This window comes from Rattus norvegicus, chromosome 9 (genome assembly GCF_021556685.1).
Source record: "Rattus norvegicus strain SHRSP/BbbUtx chromosome 9, alternate assembly SHRSP_T2T, whole genome shotgun sequence".
NCBI classification, from domain to species: Eukaryota; Metazoa; Chordata; class Mammalia; order Rodentia; family Muridae; genus Rattus; species Rattus norvegicus.
Window position 1 is genome coordinate 103,712,099 of NC_141542.1, and position 14,330 is coordinate 103,726,428.

The window sequence follows — 14,330 nt, forward strand, 5'->3', positions numbered from 1 at the left end:
GGGCCTAAGGAGAAGCCCCACAACCATTCCTGATTCCTTGGTCTTCCTCTTCCTCATTTCAAGCTAGTTGCTAGCTTGCCCAAATGACCCCAATCCTGTTGTATCTTCCCTAGTCTGGGCCATTCATAGGCTGCTGAGAGTGACACTCCCTAGGACAGTTACAAGCCTTGGTCCCTCCCTGCTTACAGCAGACTTTACTAGAGCCCATATTTGCTCCTCCTTCTCTGTTCTGCCTTCTTCCCTTTACTTCTGCCCTCTGTTAAGTCTAGGAGGAGAGAGCAGGGCTGGGGTCAGTTTGGGGAACCACCACCTCATAGGCAAATGGGTGCAGTCTAGGTCTTGTATGTTCAGACAGCCTCAGCATGGTGTCTGATAGGACCTAGAAATCATCAGGGGACTTTTAGTGATGTGGAATGGTACTAGTGACAGCTTTTGGAAAGTGGATTTGGCATCAGTGAATGAGGTGCATAGTAGGGTAGAGAGATGTTTGGGGAGTTAGAGGTCGACTCTTCAGGTGTGAGTATCTCAGTGTCTTTGGGAAGGGAGTGGTTGTAGAAACCAGGGGTTTTCAAGGGTTGATTGCCAAGACATGTGAATAAGTGAGGAAGGGCTAGGGCTCCTGGTATCTGCTGTTGATCCCAAAGCCCATCTGTCCCCTCTGGTGGGCTCTGCTGAGAACGTACAGGCCACAAAGTTCAGATCAGAGTTCCTGCGCTTCTTGTGGCTATTGATTGTGTCAACAGGGTGGTACTGCATGGGAATGGTTCTTACTCTTGGTGTCTAAGGGAATGTTTTCCTCACTGTTTTCCACCAGTGTCAGCTAGGTGTGCTGCCCCTGGGGACAGGGAATGACCTGGCCCGCGTTCTCGGCTGGGGCTCTGCCTGTGATGACGATACACAGCTCCCTCAGATCTTGGCAAAGCTGGAGAGGGCCAGCACTAAGATGCTGGACAGGTGAGTGGGGCAGCCTGGATGTGTGAATGGCAGCTGGACCAAGAAGCATTGGTCACTGTGGCCAAGCTTTCTTCCTCGAAGATCAGTGAGGACTAAATCTGCCCCGGTCTCAAAGACCCAGAAAACTTAAAAAGTCAGAATAGTACTAAGATCAAGGCACCAGACCACAACGTTGGAGCGATGAGGGGCTGGCTTGGGAATGGGGCCCTTCAGATCCCTGAATGTCAGTGGGCAGCCTGCAGCTGAGCTGACTTTGGACCTGTGCAGGTGGAGTGTCATGGCATATGAGACCAAGCTCCCTCGGCAAGCCTCCTCCTCCACGGTCACTGAGGACTGCAGTGAGGACTCAGAGGTACTACCACCTGCTTGCTCCTGTTCTTTCTCCGTTGTAGTGCTCAGCATGGTACTTTGAATCGCACACTCAGCATTGAGCTGCATCCGAGCCCACCGCCACATGTGATTGTCATGCACTCAACTTTTTTACTGCATCCCTTCCCCTTTTGTGGTTCTGAAGGGGTGCAGGAAGAACTGTGGGCTGAACTTGAGACCGGGCAGGCTCAACTGAGTAGGGCTTCATGATTGTCAGGAGGTTTCCTAAGTTGTCACCAAGATTTGGGGTGCTCCTAATGCCTAATCTCTTGTGACATCTTACGTTCTTCACTGTAGCTCAGCACCTATTGCAGTCTGCTCTTCCTGCACAACCTCCTCCTGTCTGCTTCCAGAAGTCTCCATGTTCGTCTTTCTGCCTGCCTCTCTTTGATATCTATGCTGCCCTTGCAGTTAGCGCATAGTGCTTCAGTATCAGTCCTGTGTGCTGAGTAGTGGCCATGCCAGGGATTCAGTTCCGAGATCCTGAGGGGTAGGGTTTTGTCTTATGTCCTGACTGCAGTGCTGGGCACATGCAGTGTTAGTCCTGCTAGGAGACTGGTCTGAAAAGCCCAGGGGTCAAGGGCAGTAGCAGTCAGCAAGCAAGGTCAAGCCTGCTTTTATGGCATCACAGGTGGAAAATGGTCTGTGCTTTTGTTTTGAGAAGAATATTTCTTTAGAGCCTGAGAAGTACCCAAGAAAATGTCTGAGACTCTGGCATAGATGGTCTCTCTTTGACTTGTGAGCTTGCTGGCCATGGGGAGGGCAGAGAACAGTGGAGTTCTCCTGCCTGTGGGTACACCTTATTGGCAGAGCTCCTGGTCAGGAGAAAAGGTAGCTTCTGCTCTGACTGGCCTCTAGTATATTCCTGAAGAGAGACTGGGGTTTACTCCAGGGCTTCCAGGCTTGTTTCACTGTCCCGACTGAAGAGTTGTGGACTGTCTGTTGGCTCTTGTAGGTTTTGTTTTGTTCAGACTTACCATTTTACTGTCCACAGGTTGGTAAAGCTTTTGGTCTTGTCCCATAGCTGTGGACAGCCCTGATAGTGATTGGAGATGCTCTGTTCTGGGAGAGGATGGACCAGAATGGCCAAGAAAACTCTTAAGTTAGACACTGTGGAGTTCACAGTTGATTCTGAGACTAACTGCCCATTTTGGTATGATAGGTGCAGCAAATTCTCTTCTATGAAGACTCAGTTGCAGCCCATCTTTCTAAAATCTTGACTTCGGACCAACATTCTGTGGTGATCTCATCAGCCAAGTGAGTGACGGGGCTTCGGGGACTCAGAGAGGCAGCAAGTGTGTGCTATACAGGGTCCTAGCCAAACTGCCCTCTGTTTTTTATAGAGTGCTCTGTGAGACAGTGAAGGACTTTGTGGCTCGAGTGGGCAAGGCTTATGAGAAGACGACAGAGAGCTCACAGGAGTCAGAAGTCATGGCCAAGAAGGTAGGTTTCTGGGCACAGGGTGAGTGGAGCAGCAGGTACAGAAGAGCTTGCTCTCCATGCCGCTTTTTCTTGAATCTAGTGCTCTGTCTTGAAAGAGAAACTGGACTCTCTCCTTAAGACCTTGGATGATGAATCTCAGGCTTCATCCTCTTTGTCCAACCCACCTCCTACCATTGCTGAGGAGGCTGAGGACGGGGATGGATCAGGCAACATCTGTAGTTCCACTGGGGACCATTTGGTGGGCTCAGCGTGTCCCTCCAGGCCACAGATCTTCCGACCCCGGGAGCAGCTAATGCTGAGAGCCAACAGCCTGAAGAAAGCAATTCGCCAGATTATAGAGCACACAGAAAAAGGTAGGTCTCTTACTCCCTAGGTGGCGCTAGAGTTCCCAAATTTTCTGGATGTAGTAATAGACCAAGAGTGGTATGTGAAAGTCATTTTGGCCCAAGACTTCCTCACCTCCATCTTCATATGACACATCCCAACCCTACCAACCTTCACTCTCTCCTACCCTCTCTCACTGCCCTCGGAAAACACTTGATTCTGTGTCCTCCCTCACACTCTACCAACTTTCTTCCTGTCACTCTGAGCAGCTCTGCCTCTTCTTGCTTCAGACCCTGTGGTCACACCACACTGGGTCACTGGTGTGGCCATACTACCCACTCTCCTTCTAGGGCCTCTAGTTACTCTGTTCACCTCCACATCCTCCTGTCTCAGAGTCCTTCTCCCCAGCCTATTAGCTGGAACCCCCAAGTCCTAGTACATAAACTGAGCTAGGGCATTGGACTAAAGTATGTGGGGAGGAGTTTGGGTCTGAGCGTTGAGCCACTACCACTAAGAAGAGAGAACCTAAGTGCTCTTAGCCCTACTGGCACAGTCTTAGCAGAATGAATGTTCTTTCATTACCAGCGGTGGATGAGCAGAATGCCCAGACCCAGGAGCAGCAGGGTTTTGTCCTTGGCCTATCTGAATCTGAGAAGAAGGACTTGAAAACTGACAATAGGGTGTGCACATCATCTGCCCATAGTGAGAGCTGTGTGGTAGCCAAGGGGAGGAGTCACCGCAAAGGTAAGGCTGGGCTTTGGTTTTTGGGTGATACTTGGTGAGGTGGACATGGGCACTTTAGGGTGCTTTTTCTCTTCGCTCTGGCCATTGGAGTAAACTGACATTCTCACCTGTAGCCTACATCTGTACCACCTCCATGTTACCAAGATATGTTTAGTAGAGGGTGCGCACTGTGTCACCTGCAGGAAATAGGGCTTCTCTGTTGAGGACTGTCCCTGTCCTCCTAGGTGTTCTTAGAGTCTTCTTATGGCTGCTCATAAGTGTCTGGCAAAACTGAGACCTTCATCTCTCTCAGAATAGGCCCCAGCAAAAGTCCTCAAAAGGAAGGAAGGGGTTCTTCTCATCAGCCTGTCGTGGCACCGTGGGAGAGGCAAGGGGGCTTTTCTAGAGTAGACGTATTGTTTTTTTTTTTTTTTTTTTTTTGTTTTTGTTTTTTTTGGTTTTTTTTTTTTCCGGAGCTGGGGACCGAACCCAGGGCCTTGTGCTTCCTAGGTAAGCGCTCTACCACTGAGCTAAATCCCCAGCCCCCGAGTAGACGTATTGTTAATTAGCATCCGAGCTCTGTGCCTTCTGTACCCAAACTGATTAGGGATTAGCCCCTCTCTGTCCTCATACTGCTGTCCAGGTTTGTGTCCTTTCAAGACGAGCCAGGCCCACAGTGGACGTGTGAGTACTCTTCCTTCTCCTTTATTCAGGGATCAGCACACATACTTACCACTGGCCAGTGAGCGGCTTGAAGCACTCCTCCTTTCCCACAGCCCTCCTGCCTGTTCATTTGGTTGTGACTTTGGACAGTGTCAAGTGTGTGGTCCTATCTTACAGCATCCAGGACCCCTTGTGAAAAGCTGATGAGCAAAGGTCTGTCACTTGGCAGCTCTGCTTCACTCCCTCCCAATACAGGAAGCCGGGACAGCCTGCCTGCTCTGAACACCAAGATCCTATATCCAAGTGAGTGATCCGCTCCCCCGGGGTGGGGGTCTTAGGCTGGGGGTGGGGTACCAAGGAAGTAGAGGCCTTGCAGGCCTTGGCTGGGCTATGGCACCCGGGTCTTGGGAAGAATAAGACTGTTGGTGTCCTTGGAAGTTTACAGGTCCATGGAAATAGAGACAGAACTATGTAGTTTAATTTATGTGACTGCAGGAAAAGTGATTTTTGTTTAATTAGTGTTTTTTATTCCTTAGCAATTTCCTATATGTATACAATATATTCTGATGACATCTGTCCCCACCACCTCCCTTCAGGCCACCACTGTGGCCCTCCAATGTATTCTCCCTACTTTATGTTCTTCTCTTATTTTCTTTCTCTGTTTTTGTTTTTTTCCAATGTACTGAGTCCAATTAGTGTGCCTGGGTATGGCCCCTACTGCAACATAGGCTCCTCCACTAGGCCCAAGGCTTTAGGAACCCTTCTATCCAGCACTTGGGTTTTGATCGGCTTGCTGTTGTGCACGTGATCAGTGCTTCTGAGGCTGTGCTGTCCACCAGACGTCATTTCACAGCTCTCTCCCCACCGCAGGCTCTCACAGTTTTCTTCAGTGTTTCCTGAGTCTTTGGGAGGAATTGATACAGTTGACCCTTTTAGGGTCGAGCACTTTGACCAGTTAGGGGTCTGTACATTCACTATTGCTCACTGGAGAAAGAAGCTTCTCTGAGTTTTTCTAGTTAAATTCACACAGATAGAAGCAAATATTTAAAATACAGTGTGGCATCATGATTGTTTACCAAAACAGTAGCAGCCAGTTTTCTCTTAGGACTACACTCTTCCCAGTCATGGACTGTTGGTCAGGCTTACTGTACTAGGCATGAATCCCCTGTCGTGTGGTATAGGTCACAAATTCAGGTACAAAGTGGTCTCCCCCATAACAGTTGCACTGGTGGGCACATCTTCCTGGCAGGTTGGAATTGCCACACTCAAACAAAGTCTCATGCTGGGTAAGAATATTGATTTTTTTTTTTTCCCCTACCCCCACCCCGACAGCCACATAACAAATATCAGCTCCAAGAAAGCTAGCCAGGAAGAGTGTTTCCTTCTCAGTTCCAGATTAATTTCTCTCTGTCCTGAAACCCAAGTGTGCTGTGTCTTTAGTAAGAGATTTTTTTTTTTTCTTTTTTTTGGAGCTGGGGACCGAACCCAGGGCCTTGCGCTTGCCTAGCTAAATCCCCAACCCCGAGATTTTTTTTTTTTTAATGTACGTGAGTACGCTGTAGCTGTCTTCAGACATGCCAGAAGAGGGCGTCAGATCCCATTACAGATGGTTATGAGCTACCATGTGGTTGCTGGGAATTGAACTCAGGACCTCTGGAAGAGCAGCCAGGGCTCTCCATCTCTCCAGCCCCCAAGCAAAAGAGTTTTACCACGTAGCTTTGGTGGACAACCAAAAGCAATGTCAGTAGCCCATGCTGTTTTGGGAGCTCTTGGACTCTTGACCAATTACTTACAGCATAGTATCCCAAGCCTAGGAAGGTACTTGTTTAAAAGGCATGCAATGTACACATAATGGCAGGGAAAAGAAGAAGGAGACAGTTTTTATGTGTCTTCTGGGTGTTAAAGTCTACTGTCCATATAACTTACTTTACTATGGGAAGGTGGTGGGGATTTTGAATCGTTAGTCAAATTGGAGCACTTGTTCATAATGTTGTCCTGTAGGATATGTGGCACCAACCTTAGAGATCTGTCTTGCTCCATCTCGAGCTCCTGGCCAAGAACTCTCTTTATCTTCCCTTGCAGGTGTTCGGGCAGGGATGTCTGGTTCCTTGCCAGGGGGCTCAGTCATCAGCCGCTTGTTAATTAATGCTGATCCCTTTAATGCTGAACCTGAAAACCTGTAAGTATGAGGCAGTACCAGTGGGCATTTGTTAGGATGCAGAGTGAAGAGGTCTGATTCACAACATTCAGAGCCATCGTTGAACAGCAGGCTCTTTTTCAGCTGTCCTTGATGTGTGCCTGAGAGCCTTCCCTGTAGGCTAATTTGGACAGCAGGGGGCAGACCTGTTACTGTCCTGTCCCAGGCCAGATCAGTGCTGACACTTCTTTACTCACTACATTGTTTTTGCCTTTGTCTCTTGTTAATCTCATGGTGTCTGCCATCCCTTCAGTGATGTAGTTTCTAGCATTCCTGGACTGAAATCCTCCAAGTGGTTGTTCCCTGGGTGTTAGGGTTCCTGGGGACAGTGTCTTTGAGGATTTAAAGTCTGGTGGCTCTATACTGAGTTCCAGGGGGTGTGTGGCTTCTTCTGCTATGTGATAAGGCTGTACAGACATATGCATAGTGGTTTAATGGACCCCTGTGTATATTAAAGCTCATTGTAGATGGTATTTCTCATACCAGAGAAGACACTGTTTTAGGCATGTTCTCCTACTACTGATTGCAGCTTTGTGGGCAGCTAGAGACTGGTGGCAGCTGGCTATAAGTTCTTACTGTGTGGTGTGATGATGGAGTATGTGTGTGGTTCACAGTGGCCCTGTTTTGGAAAGGTGGCTCTTAAGTGTACAGCCTAGAGGTCCATGGGCCTCTGCTCCTGGTCTGGTCTTTTGCTCGGACCCTGACGTATTTCCTCAGCAGGGGCAGAGCTGTAGTTCCTCTGGAGGCCCAGACCAGGAGACTTCTTTGTTTACCTCCTTTGATGTCATGGAAGGCCCCCATCTGTGGCTAAACCTGTTTTTTCCCCTCTCTGTCATGGGTAGCTGCTTCCTCCTTGGATCCCTGCACCCAGCCTCTCCTACTCTTGTTCTAGTACCCTATTTTCTGTATTACTTTTTTTTCTTTCCTAGGACCTATAAATACTGTTCATCACATGCTCTTTAGCTTAGAAAATAGTTTGGCCCCAGAGCTTTTCTGAACAGTCACAAGGCACTTGAACTAGATGTATGATCAGGAAAGATGCTTGCTGTACAGATTGGTTCTCATCAGGTTGCAAGAAACATAACCTAAAATGTATTAGAATTCTAGGGCACACTTTGTGGAGCACCTCCTCTTGTCCAGCGTCTGTGGGAGTTCTCAGAACTTACCTTCCTCCTAGTGTCTGTCACATGGGACTGGGGGAGGGCATGGGATAGGACACATCAATGGCTCTAAAGGAGTGAGTGAGAACAGTGCCACAGAGTCACCAGTAGTTCTCTGGGGGAAGGGAGGCTTTGGCCTTTGGTATAGGGGTTTTCAGTCACTGCCCTTTTCACTTCAGAGGCTGGTTGAACAGTTCAGCAGTGCTAGAGAAGCATGCTGTGAAGACCTCTGGGAAACAGGCTGGCAGTGCCTCAAGGGCAAACCAGAGGCTGTGTGTCCCAGTGGTTCTGCTCATGGTACAAACTCTATCAATTCTAAAACAAATGTCTACAGCAACATGGGCACTTATGTGCGTAAGTCATTACTAGAACACAAATAAATTTGAATGTTTACAGTTAGTGATAGACAAACGTAGTAAGGCCACATAATAGAAGTTTGCTTTGCATAAAGATAAACTGTGGTTAAGGGAAAGGAGTCAGAGGACACTGTCTCATTCCATTTATTTGACAGGTCCTGGATAGGCACATCCAGAGGATCAGTAATTTCTGGGGCCTGAACAGTGAGGAGTAGGAGCTAGCGCAAGTGGTGGTGGTTCTGAAATGGGTGAAAGGACTCTGGAATGTACTAGAAACTGTTGGTCATGTACTTTGAAGTGATAGTGATTTGACATGTGAATAACATCTTGGTAGAGCTCTTACCAAACAAACAAATAAACCCTAAATCAGGGCCCTGAGTTCAAACTCTAAACTCAGGAAAAGGAAACAAACCAAAGCAAAGTGAAAACAACAGCAAAACATGGAAAAAGCCATGAGGTTTGTTCTGCGGGAGAAATGGCAGGGCAGTCACAGAGGAGCCTGTCAGGCAGAGCCATTGAGACTGTAAACTTGCCTTTGCAGAGAGTACTACACAGAGAAGTGTGTCATGAACAACTATTTTGGCATTGGCTTGGACGCAAAGATATCTCTAGACTTTAACAACAAGCGTGATGAACACCCAGAGAAATGCAGGTAGGTACTCCCTGTTGTTAGAGATGTAGAAAGAGGCAGTAAAGAAGCCAGCTCAGAAGGGGAGGGACTCCACCCCTGGATTGGCCAGCTGGGGCAGACTGGAGATCAGGAAGGCAGTGATGCGTATGACTGTAGCGGGCTGTGTCTTACCCAGCACTGGGGTCTGTGGTGATGTGTTGGAAGAAGGTGACAGCAAGCTCAGCAGCCCAGCCCTGCTTATAGGGAGAGCTTTGCCATCCACAGACTGCCTACCTCCTCGCAGTTGTCATCAGGACATGGAGTATGTAGAGGCTTGGGAATTCGGAGGTTATTTTCTCCCTTGTGCTTTTCTTTTATTTATTTACTTATGTGTATGAGTGGGAGTGGGTGAGCAGATGCCATAGTGCATGTGTAGAGGTTGGAAGACCACCTTAGGTGTCATGTGGTCCTTGGTTTACATCTAGTTTTGAGACAGTCTTCTACTTTTCACTGCTGTTTTCCTGGCTGACTGGCCCGTGGGGTTCTGGGGATTCTCCTGTTCTGCTTCCCATTAAGCCATGTGCCCTGGGATTTCAGATACGCTCTATTGCATGCAGTTGTATGTGGGTTCTGGGGATTCAAACCCCAGGCCTCATGATTGCATAGAAAGCACTTTATCCACTAGTCATCTCTCCAGCATAATTCCATAGCCACAGCCATGGTATATAATTTTCCTTCCCTCCTTCTCAGAGTGTGACTGCTCTCTTGGCAGTGTCAGTTTGCAGCATGCTTCCTCATCACTAACTTGACTCTTCTTGCGTGTTTGAGAAGCCCAGACTGTTCTGTTCCAGTGTCCTGTTGTACAGTTGCTGAGTCCCCAAGTTTTATAGCAGTAACTCAGGCTATTGTAAGAGAAGCCCTGTCGAAGGTGGCACTTCTTCTTCTAGGAGTCGGACTAAGAACATGATGTGGTACGGTGTCCTTGGGACCAAAGAACTGCTTCACAGAACCTACAGGAACCTGGAACAAAAGGTCCTGCTGGAGGTGAGTGGTAGCCTCCGGGACTGGTGGGTGATCTTCCAACTTTGGCTATAGCTCATTCCTACTGAGCCTTGCCTGATGGTCCCTGAGGAGCCCTTGCCTTGGCCCCGGCCCCCAGCATATCAAATCGCTGCTAGGAGGAACTGGCGAATGCTGAGTGTTGCTCTTTTCTCTCCATTTGCCTTTCTGTGGTGCAGTGTGATGGGCGCCCGATTCCCCTCCCAAGTCTTCAGGGAATTGCTGTCCTCAACATTCCCAGCTATGCTGGAGGGACCAACTTCTGGGGGGGCACCAAGGAAGATGATGTAAGTGTGGGGTTTGAGGTGGGTGGGCTGGGCTCACAAGGTCATGAGGTGTGACTAGATGCACTATCTCCCTGGTCCTGACAGTGGGCATGGTGGAGGACCAGATAGACAGGCTCCCTCCCCTATTGGGCTGGTGTCTAGAAGGCAGGTCTAGCACATGATCAAGTGAGAAGCAGCTGAGACTTGAAGGAAAACTTAAGTTGGCCAAATTGGCAGGCACTAGATGGGGAGTATCCTGTGTTGACAGAAGAAAGAAGATGTGGAAGCTCAGAAGTTAGAAGGGAACAGTTTCCTGACTGTAGTGTCGAATGGGCACGGAGAGGGAGATGCCTGGAGAGCCTGCACTGCATGAGGCAATAGAAGCCAAAAGCAGAAGTCTGGACTTTACGCCAAGAACATAGGAAGATAGTAAGATAGTAATAGGCTTTAACCTGGGTTTGCATGTAATTTAGAAAAACAAAACAAAACAAAACCAAACCAGCTAGCATTTACTGCATACTTGTGTGTAGGCCACTGTTCTAAGTAGCTGGAATCTGTTTGCACATTCATTCTGTAACCTCCCTCTCCTAAGGAGCAAGCAGTGTTATCTCCCTTTGAAGGAAGGAGGGCATGAATAACTTAGCTATGGCTAATAAATAGCAAGCTTGAGAGCCAGTCTCAGGCACCAACCCTGCACCACACTTACCACCATCGCCGCACCGCATGTGGGTTGGGCTTGTCTGTCACCAGAACCCCCAGAACAGGAAGCAGAGCAAGAAGGAGACGTGCTTGGGGAAGTGAGGCAGACAGCTTTCATGCTGGCCCTTTCAGACTTTTGCAGCTCCATCATTCGATGATAAGATTCTGGAGGTGGTCGCTGTGTTCGGCAGCATGCAGATGGCTGTGTCTCGTGTAATTAAGCTACAACATCATCGAATTGCCCAGGTACTGGCCATGCTGTCCAGGGGTCCAGCCCACCCCATTCTGGGGCTCATCCCTGTTTGGAGAGGCAGGGCCTGGATTTGCTCGTAGTAGAGACCCAGGAAGAGAGATGCCTAACTAGGACCTAGAGGCAGCCTCCCTCTGCCTCCCTCTCCCACTGAGTGCTCTCTGAGTCTTGCTGAGGTAGAAAGGGCCCAGCCTAGCCCACCAGGGCTTGACAGACAGCACTGAGGCTAGCCAGAGAGCACTGGCAGGGCAGGGCAGGGCAGGGCTCCTGGCTTTAATTCTGTCAGCACTGTTGAGCTGGTACAGGTCCACCCACTTTGGGGATACAGGGAAGGAGCAACTATACATACAGTGCAGTGCTGATAAAGTCTATTGGATGAGATTGCTGGTGTCCTGCATTCTCCTGGTCCCCAGCAGTGAGCTGTTTAAAGTTTACCTTTTTGTTTTGGAGTGCAGTTTTGTAAAGAGAGTTGCAGAAGCCTGTTAGACTTTGCTCTGCCTGGGGATGTTTACATCTGTCAGGAACCATGACTCTTTGACCCCTGTAGCCCAATATCACTATCTGCACCCAAGATAACCTGATCTACCTATTCTAGATGTCTGGGAAGGGAACAGTGGGGGCAGAGGCTAGAAAAGGAGGACCAAGTAAATGGCTGTGGGTAAGGGGTGGGAGTGCAGATACTCAGAACAGCAATGTGCTTTAAATCTCCTGGCACCGGAGTAACAGCATGGCATCTGTTCAGTGTCGCACAGTGAAGATCTCCATCCTGGGGGATGAGGGCGTGCCTGTGCAGGTGGATGGGGAAGCCTGGATCCAGCCACCTGGGTACATTCGGATTGTGCACAAGAACAGGGCACAGACTCTGACCAGAGACAGGGTAAGAGCATTTGCCAACAAGGCCTGGTGGGGTCTGGGCTGCTTACTCACTCATGGGCTCACCTATATGTTCATCAAACAGGCGTCTTTGTTCTTGGATTCCTCTTCACTATACAGAGATTAGCTGACATAGTGGTGTGCCCTGTAGTCTCAGTAATCTAGAGGCAGGAGACCAGCTAAGGTTATACAGTGAGACATGTTCCAAAAGACACAAAGTTAAACTAACATCCTTTCCATACATAGCTCTTACCTTGGTGGGCAGATGATGTGCTCACCCTGTGGAGGGCACAGGAGGAAATCTGACTCTGGGTTCTAATGTCTTAGGCCTTTGAGAACACCCTCAAGTCTTGGGAAGACAAACAGAAGTGTGAGCTGCCCCGCCCACCATCCTTTTCCCTGCACCCTGAGATCCTGTCTGAGGAGGAAGCGACCCAGATGGATCAGTTTGGGCAGGCAGCGGGGAGCCTCATTCACAGGTAGGCTCTGCTGTGTTCCTTGAAACCTTGCAGGCTTTGGGACCTGGTCCTGCTTGCTGGCTCTGCTTTACTGTGGGGCTGAGCCTGACTTCCCTGGCCTAGTTTGCTTCTTTAGTCGCCTCCTTTATTATTCAGGTTTGCACAGTGAAGACGTAAGATGCACAGGGATTTTTCTGAGCCACCAAAGCTTTAAACCCCATGCTGGGTTTCTGCGAAAGGCCACAGACTGCTCTGTTATTTTATACAGGAAAGTCAACAGGCTTTTTTCTTGTTTTAGCTGTGGTTTGCAGAGCTACCGTTGCTCTGTGGCATTGCCATTCTGTTCCTCCCTGCTCACCTGGGCTCTCTGGAAGCTCTGATCCTTTCAGCTCTCAGTAGTGCCCTTGGCTGTCCATTTCTTGTTTCTCTTTGGCTCTGGCTGTGTGTTCTCTGTGTGTTCTTCCGGGACATATTTGCCTTGTTCTGGCCAGCAGAGGCTTCAGGTTCCTTAGCAGGCCGATTTCTCTTTGATCCTTATGGTCATCTCTAGGCACCTCTGCCCCCATGCTGTTGTCTCTAGACAAGTAGCTGATACTGGTGCAACCCCATTCTGCTCCTTTGCGTGTCAGCCATGTTTATCTAGCTCTGTGTTATAGGGACCGTGGCCCTGCCACCTTGTAGTCCCTGGGAGCCCAGGAAGCCTGGCTGCTGGGAAGGCGTGCTTACTAGGTCAGCCTTCTGAAAGCCACCAGTAGCTCCATGCTTCCCACAGTATGTGCAAGTTTCTCCCTAGCTTATCTTACCACACCCAGCTTCTCTGAGATGTCCCTGGTTGGCTCTTGGTCTTGACCCAGGCTGATCTGGCTCAGAGCTGATCAGCACACCATGTTACTCTGTCAGAAGTGGATCTGACTTGAACTTCCAGAATGTCTTAGCATGATGCAGCATCCGTGTCCAAGTCTCTGATTGCCAGCCTGCATGCACAGCTGTTTGCTTGCTTTCCATGTTATGAGGTTTCGTCTTACAGTTTCTTCCCTGGAGAAGCTAGGATTTGGTATTAGATTTCCACAAAAGTCCACTATTTGTTGGTATTGGGATGTGATATACCTGTGGCTGTGACTGAGAGGTCATCGTGGCAAAGCTACTATCTCCACTGGTGTGTCACCCCCCCCCCCCCCCCCCGCATATGTCCTCTGGGTGTGCTCATAACAGTGTGTAAGGCCTGACAGATGTGTGCCTCTTTCCTTCAGCATTCGGGAAATAGCGCAGTCCCACAGAGACATGGAACAGGAACTCGCACATGCTGTCAACGCCAGCTCCAAAGCCATGGAGCGAGTGTACGGCAAGCCCAGAGCTGCAGAGGTACTTGGTCTTTTTGGGTCTGGCTCCTTCTCACCTTTGCAGCTCTTGGCCTTTCATATGGATGCATTTGTTCTTCTCAGGGGTTGAACTGCAGCTTTGTTCTGGAGATGGTGAATAACATCAGAGCACTGCGCAGTGAGACAGAGCTGCTGCTGGCTGGGAAGATGGCCCTGGTGAGCTGATAATCGACAGGAGGGTTCTGGCTGTATGTGAGGTGTATGTCCAGGGTGCTAGACATGTAAGGTAGCCGATTCCTTCCTTCCTAGATTTTTCTTTTATTTGTTTATACTGTTGCTGTCTTCAGACACACAGGAAGAGGGCATTGGATCCCATTACAGATGGTTGTGAGTTGAACTCAGGACCTCTGGAAGAGCAGTCAGTGCTCTTAGCCATCCTCCAGCTCTAGGTGCCAGTCTTAACATTGGGTGTGCTGCACTGTCATCTGTCTCCACTCACTATGTGAAACTGGCTGTTGAGTTAACCCTTAGATCACTGTGTGGGAGTAGGGGTATTGCTGGGCTCTAGGGTTTACTCAGATGGCTGCATATGACGTGAAGAGCACTG

At 49.2% G+C, this 14,330-nt stretch overlaps 1 protein-coding gene across 9 annotated transcripts in view; it reads left to right on the forward strand.

Annotated features, from left to right (window-relative positions):
* Dgkd (diacylglycerol kinase, delta) overlaps positions 1 to 14,330 on the forward strand; it is a 90,344-nt gene that overhangs the window by 70,183 nt on the left and 5,831 nt on the right. For all 9 annotated transcript variants that reach the window (XR_015628825.1, XR_015628828.1, XR_015628826.1 and 6 more), the window contains 16 exon segments: positions 815 to 954; positions 1,222 to 1,306; positions 2,486 to 2,580; positions 2,667 to 2,766; positions 2,846 to 3,119; positions 3,676 to 3,834; positions 4,654 to 4,779; positions 6,559 to 6,655; positions 8,731 to 8,841; positions 9,747 to 9,843; positions 10,038 to 10,145; positions 10,956 to 11,069; positions 11,816 to 11,950; positions 12,274 to 12,425; positions 13,655 to 13,766; positions 13,847 to 13,939. Coding sequence is in view for 5 of the 9 variants with exons in the window: in NM_001427452.1 (NP_001414381.1) it covers positions 815 to 954; positions 1,222 to 1,306; positions 2,486 to 2,580; positions 2,667 to 2,766; positions 2,846 to 3,119; positions 3,676 to 3,834; positions 4,654 to 4,779; positions 6,559 to 6,655; positions 8,731 to 8,841; positions 9,747 to 9,843; positions 10,038 to 10,145; positions 10,956 to 11,069; positions 11,816 to 11,950; positions 12,274 to 12,425; positions 13,655 to 13,766; positions 13,847 to 13,939 (1,998 nt within the window). In the remaining 4 variants the exon portion in view is untranslated.